General features: G+C 40.7%; 1 protein-coding gene across 1 annotated transcript in view; it reads left to right on the top strand.

Moving 5' to 3' along the window:
* inpp5d (inositol polyphosphate-5-phosphatase D) overlaps nucleotides 1-6,531 on the top strand; it is a 25,923-nt gene that overhangs the window by 9,661 nt on the left and 9,731 nt on the right. The window contains exons 6-18 of the mRNA XM_015035956.1: nucleotides 81-165; nucleotides 252-329; nucleotides 447-524; nucleotides 642-765; nucleotides 1,701-1,807; nucleotides 1,931-2,033; nucleotides 2,125-2,321; nucleotides 3,139-3,256; nucleotides 3,352-3,448; nucleotides 3,568-3,706; nucleotides 4,684-4,792; nucleotides 4,882-4,970; nucleotides 5,436-5,517. Of these exons, the coding sequence (XP_014891442.1) occupies nucleotides 81-165; nucleotides 252-329; nucleotides 447-524; nucleotides 642-765; nucleotides 1,701-1,807; nucleotides 1,931-2,033; nucleotides 2,125-2,321; nucleotides 3,139-3,256; nucleotides 3,352-3,448; nucleotides 3,568-3,706; nucleotides 4,684-4,792; nucleotides 4,882-4,970; nucleotides 5,436-5,517 (1,406 nt within the window). The remainder of the gene's footprint in view (nucleotides 1-80; nucleotides 166-251; nucleotides 330-446; nucleotides 525-641; nucleotides 766-1,700; nucleotides 1,808-1,930; nucleotides 2,034-2,124; nucleotides 2,322-3,138; nucleotides 3,257-3,351; nucleotides 3,449-3,567; nucleotides 3,707-4,683; nucleotides 4,793-4,881; nucleotides 4,971-5,435; nucleotides 5,518-6,531) is intronic.

Genomic DNA, 6,531 nt, shown 5'->3' with positions numbered 1-6,531 from the left:
TTTTTTTTTTTTTTTTTTTTTTTTTAGAATAGAGAGATTTAATCTGACCATTCTGACTTTTTTTTTTTCCTCTGAGCCAGTGAGATCTCTCGAGTCCTCCCTGCTCTCGAGATCTTCCACAGAGCGCTGGACCAGCAGCTGTCCCCGGGCATTGGGCCTAAACAGGTTGGTGGCCATCTTGATCCTTAGCATTACTCTCACACACACGCAAAACAAAAAGAAACCTGATCTCATGCTGCATTTTTCTCCAGATTCTTGTAGATTCTGGACAATCTATAAGCTACAGGCTGGAGCAACTCACCAAACTGCTCTACTCCATAGAGGACAAGGTATGGGCAGCTGCACACATGCTGGTCACTTTTCTCCTCATTTCCTGGGAGATTACCCGTATGACGTCTGTCGCTGAGAGAGAGAGGGAAAAAATCACTTCTTCTTTCACTTTTCAGGCCAAAAGTTCTGTTTTCGAGGCTGTCGGCTATGATGGAGGCCACCGGAAATCTCTTATACCGATTGTTTCGTTTGAGGTGCTTCCCCTTCAGTTTTTTTTTTTTCTTACATTAAACGTCATTGATAAAAAGAAACAGAATAAAACTTCTGCAGGTCTGTGGTTTTATTTGATACGATTCCTTCTTGACTGGCAGGTAAAGCAAGAGTCGCTCGGCATTTCAACAAAGATGGTTCTGAAGGTGGACGTCGAAAGCGGGAAACTGTTCTTCAAGAAGTCCAAAGACGGACCGGAAGATAAATACTTTGTTCACAATAAAAGTAAGGTTCACCCTCTCTGGGTTCAGTTGTTTTAATATATCATCTGAACTTTATATTTAAGCCTAGATAATGTAGCTCTGCCTAACCAATAGCTTAAAAAAAATGCCCCAAAAGGTGACAGCAGTTTTTACTTTCCCTTTCAGTTTGCATTTGGTCTATTTTAGTTTAGATCTTCTTTAGGTTTATGAAAGATTATAACTCCACCATCTTCACAGCTGAAAACAAACCCTTAATGATTCTCAACTTTCTAATCTACTGGGAGAGGAGCCTTTACTGTCCGCTGGAATAGTAAAATAAACATTTATTTGTTTTAAATTGATGCCAGTATGTCGTTTTGATTAAGAGACTGAACTTATTTCACAACCATATAGAAAACAAAAGTTTAAATGTAGAGATAAAACCTGTTTCTGTGAATGTGTTGGAGAGCTGAAACCCAGCTTTTTACATTTTTAATCTTGAATATTTAAATCCTTGGAGGAGTCATGATCTAACCTCTAAATGCCAGACACAACAAAATCCTCTAACGACAAGTGTTCATACGCCAACTCCCCGTCAGGACGTCCCGCATAACTTCATTTTTACGCTGCGGTTGAGCTACGTTCACAGGAAAAATGTGAAAATGTTTTCTCATTTTAGCGAAGCGCAAAACCCGTCAAGACTAGAAAACTTTCTGGATCTAAGTCGATAAAAAAAAAAAAAGTTGTTAGAACAAGATCGATATCTTGTTATATGTTCCCTTTCAAATAAAAAAGATTTAAGAACATCTCTATGGATTTTTAGATGTCGTCTAGAGGAAACAGGGTGGGCAGACGGAGAACCTTCTCTGTCAGAGGAGCGTATTTTTAGATGTCATTGAAACAACAAACTTTGTGGTTTCTGTTCAGTATTTTTACAGCTTTGTCAGCTTTAATTTTAATCGTTTTCACGTTCTTCAGTCCTACAGCTGGTAAAATCCCAGAAAATGCATGCTAAGCTCATCATCGTGGTGGAGACGGAGAAAGAGAAGATTCTGCGTAAAGAGTTTGTGTTTGACGACACAAAGGTGAGTCCATCCGAGAACTTTCTGCTGCTGTGCTATGAGAAAACACTGAAACAGCCACTGTCCTCCATCGTTTGCTCACTTTCAGACTATTTTCTCTCCGTTTTTTGTCTCGATTGCTTAAAGAAAAGAGAAGGCTTTTGTCAGCTGCTTCAGCAGATGAAGAACAGGCACTCGGAAAAGCCGGAGCCGGACATGATCACGGTGTTTGTCGGCACCTGGAATATGGGTAAGGAACGCTTCTCCACGCGTGGCGACCAATTCCAAATTTAGCCGGACGTCGAAATGCTAACGTGAACGACGACCCCCTAAACCCACAGGAAACGCCGGTCCTCCTCCCAATATCGACTCATGGTTTCACTGTAAGGGCCTGGGGAAAACACGGGATGACACGGCGGACCACATTCCACACGACGTGTACGTCATCGGGACCCAGGAGGATCCGCTGGGCGAGAGGGAGTGGTCGGACACGGTGAAGAACGCCCTGAGGAAAATCACAAACATCAGCTTCAAGCAGGTGAGTGTCACGGTGGAAAAGTATTCACACCCCTTTCTTATGTGTACTGCTGTTGTTTTTTCCCCCACATTTCTGTTATGTTCCAGCCACAAACTGCAGCGTGTTTTATTGAGTTGCTCCTTGACCAACACAAGGTTGGGTGATGGAAAAATAATTTTTAAAAATGTGAAAATTGTGTCTTTTACATTTAATCTAATGATAAAATCTAAATTTAGAATATCAACAAGTTTCAGCAAGTCAAATTTAAGACTTTTTCGGTTCCACAGTGAGTGATATTTAAGACACAAAAAAACTACAAATACAGTGGATGCTTGGGGGATCCTGCTACATTACAATCAACCATCTCAAACCTCCCGTTGGGCCTGGCTTAAAAGTTTATCTTTGCATAGCCTCATATGGGTTAGCAACAGGTAACCCATATGAGCTGGTAACAAATTTAAGGCCAAGTTAAATGTTTTATACAAATTTAAGACATTTTAAGGCCTTATTTTTAGATACTTGAATTTAAAAGTTTTTAAAGATGCACAAACACCTTTTATGTGCATTCTAAAGTAAAAAAAAATATATAAAAATATAATCCAACTGTGTGTAATTTAATGTCAGTTTAAAAGCAGCTGCCTCCAAGCTAAGTAGAGAATATTAGTGTAGAAAAAGCATCACAGGAACTCAGCCGGCAGGTCAGAGAGAAAGTTGTGGAGATGTTTAAAGCAGAGTTAGGTTTTAAAGCAATATCCAAATCTTTTCTCAGAGAAAAGAAAAAAGGAAAGACAGACAATTTCTGGTGAAAAGCAGTAAGTAACAGATTTCCGTCTCTCAGGTGGCGATTCACACTCTGTGGAACATTCGGATCATCGTCCTGGCCAAGCCCGAGCATGAAAACAGGATCTCCCACGTGTTTTCAGACAGCGTGAAGACGGGCATTGCCAACACTTTGGGTGAGCGTTTCCACGTCTCCGCGAGGCGCCGATCGCCCGTCATAAAGGCCGACGTAAAGACAGAGTCCAGTCTGTAACATGCGGCTTGTTTACAGGAAACAAAGGAGCCGTGGGAGTGTCCTTCATGTTCAACGGCACATCCTTCGGATTTGTCAACAGCCACCTGACCTCTGGGAGTGAGAAGAAGCTCAGGTGAGATCGGTGTCATGGAGTTTGAAATCAGACGTCTTCAATAGACACGAACGTTGACTCTGTAGTCAAAAGGATTTCTTAATCTTGAGCGGGTCACAGTGGACTTTCTTTGTCTGCAGACGGAATCAGAACTATGTCAGCATCCTGCGATTTCTGAACCTGGGCGACAAAAAGCTGAATCCGTTCGACATCACGCATCGCTTCACGCACCTCATCTGGCTGGGAGACTTAAACTATCGTGTTGACCTGCCGTCTTCAGTAAGTTTCCCCGGTCGTGTTTAATGGCTCATCATGTCCAGGAGTTGGACAAAGTAGTTGGAATGATGATGATGATGTGTAGAAAGGCTTAAGATATTGGAGGAAGCAGAGAGACAGAGACGTTTCACCATTCCTCCTGGGATGATCTCTCCAGAGTGTCTGGTCTTTCTCCAGTGCTCCAGCCTGCAGCTTCTCTGTATGTTGACACATGTGGCTTATTTTAATGGGATTGTTAGAGGACACTGGGAACTGTGACTGCAATTTAATTTTAGTTTTTTTTCAAAATCAAAGTTTCAATGTGAGATTTGTGGTACTGGAAAAAAAAAAAGTTTAGATGAGCTGCTTGTACTTCTTTCAGTTCTCAGTTTGTAGTCATGGAGAGCTTATTGGTTCCTCCAGTGACTTTAATGCAACCTCCGATGAATAGCTGCATGTCATATTACACAGAGTCATCATGACTGTGCAGTCCAGCTGAGTGAAGGTGTCTGCATGGTGGCTCAGTGTCTCGCTGAACCACTTTTAGCAGCAGTGATGATCTTATCAGTCTCTCCACAGGTTGGCAGAAGGTTGCTTCAGTTCGCTGACATTTGCCGCACAACTTGCAAGGGATGACCTCGTCTTTTCAGCGGTGGGGGTTCGCGTAGGAAGCTGTTAACAGTCACTATCTTACCTCGCGGCAGATGACCAGAGTAGTTTTTGAGCAGAACAGTTGGGAAATACTTCAACACAAACTCTGTTTTACATACCTAATGCACTAGTTCTGCAGTTTATGGTTAGTTACAGTGAAGTGTGCGACTTAAATTGAAGGCTGCAGCAATAAACCTCCAATTTGACCAGGTTTAGATTTCATATCTAGCTTGAAATATTGCTTTGGTTTTCAGACCTCCATTTTTTTTTCTTCCATGTCAACAAGATTTGTGTCTGCAGTACAAATAACTTTAAGTCATGAACAGTCACTGCACGGTTTCCCTTTGCAGGACGCCGAGAACATTGTGACGAAGATCAAGCAGCAGCAGTACCAGGACCTCCTCAGTAGAGACCAGCTCGGCATCGAGCGGAACGACGGGAAGGTCTTCCTGCATTTCGGTGAGTTCTGTTGAGTCCAAACCTGTCGCAGGCATGCGGCGGCTGGGTTGGCGCTAAAACCTCAAATCTAATCTTTCTGCTGATTGCAGAGGAGGAGGAAATCACATTTCCACCCACCTACCGCTTTGAGAGAGACACACGAGACAAATATGCCTACACAAAGGCCAAAGCCACCGGGGTGAGGAGGCTGACTTTACTCCTTCTGTCCTGCACTGTAAATACTGAGCCATCAGAACAATAACAATATTTGGAATATAAATGAGTGGAGTTACTTTGTTTGAAAGTCAAATTGGAGACATGGCAAGACATCTGTAAATCAGACACAAAAACAAAAAAGTATCATCATCTTTCTACAATAATATCCTAAATCATTTTTTACCTAATGATTTTTTTTTATTATTTTTTATGGGAATCATCTTTTGGCAATAAAAAAGGGATTTTTCTTTGTTTGTTTTTTCCCCCCAAAATCAGTTTTGGAATCACGGAGTCCATTATTTTAGGAAGGTGACAGCATGTTACCTTTTTTTGTGTGTTACTTCTTCTTCTTCTTTTTTTTTTTTTTTTTTTTTTTTTTTTTTACAGTTTTTCAATGGAAACTGTAATAAAATTCAGTTTTATTAACTACAAAAAATTACATTTGCAGACGAAATACAACTTGCCATCGTGGTGCGACCGAGTCCTGCGGAAGTCATATCCTCTAGTTCACGTCGTGTGCCAGGCGTATGGTGAGTATTTATCCTGGGTCGTCCAATGACACAGCTTTTCTTATGAAAAGCAAATGAATGTTGCGTTACCTCCAAATGTTTTTCACTTTAAGCGAGTGGTTTCCTTTCATTAAATGTAACATAGCAATTTGTTTTCATTTGTTTATATTTTTTTATTTCATTCACTTAGTAATAAATCTAAAGGGTTTTTGTAACACCTAAGACAAATCATGAATGACAAGGAGGAGAAAAAAGTGTAAACTTTTATCTGCGCCCTACCATTTAACGTAGAACTAAATTTTAAAAGCTGCAAAACTGACAGAAATCTGCGTGTTGGGCTAGTGGGCGCAGTTTATAAATTCCATTTTTTTCTCAGAAGTCAAAATTTTCATGTTACAACCTGGAAAAAATGGACATAAACATCTCCTGACCACAAAATCCAACATGGCTGCCATGAATTTAAAACCTTTTGACAGTTGCAGTAAAAATGTCACACTTTCACTTCTGTTTTAATGCTCACACAGCCCCGCACAAGTGTGTGTGCTTAATCAACATGTTGATGTCAGTTTAAAATGCAGAGACATACACTGCACTGCTCATGTTGCTAGTAGCGGCAAGCTTTGTAACTATGCATTTTATTTACCAAATCGAACTGGTTTTCTGGCTTGTAACTACAACACGTTAAATCAGGATTAATGCCAGTTCCAGATCCAAGATTTTACTAAAGAAGCAACAATTCTGCAGCATAAGAAGCTCCTGGTTCTGTCTGGTGTTACTAATTTTCAATTCTCCATTTCTTTCTTCTTCTTTTTTTTAATCAGCTTCCGTTTAAAGAACAAATCAGTGATCTACATTGCAGAACACACTCTGAACACTCTGTTTCTACACTGAAACACTGTGACATCAGCAGCATCCTCTATAGCAGGGGTTGGAAAATCTTTAAGAAAACCTGTTGGACACAAGAACAGACTTACAGTTGTGGTCAAAAGTGTACATACACTTGTAAAAAATCATAATGTTATGGCTGTCTTGAGT

The sequence above is a fragment of the Poecilia latipinna genome, unplaced genomic scaffold (assembly GCF_001443285.1).
Source record: "Poecilia latipinna isolate Pla-1442-1.1 unplaced genomic scaffold, P_latipinna-1.0 Scaffold352, whole genome shotgun sequence".
Lineage (NCBI taxonomy): Eukaryota > Metazoa > Chordata > Actinopteri > Cyprinodontiformes > Poeciliidae > Poecilia > Poecilia latipinna.
The sequence above is the reverse complement of the archived record's forward strand: the minus strand, read 5'-3'. Positions and strand labels throughout refer to the sequence as shown.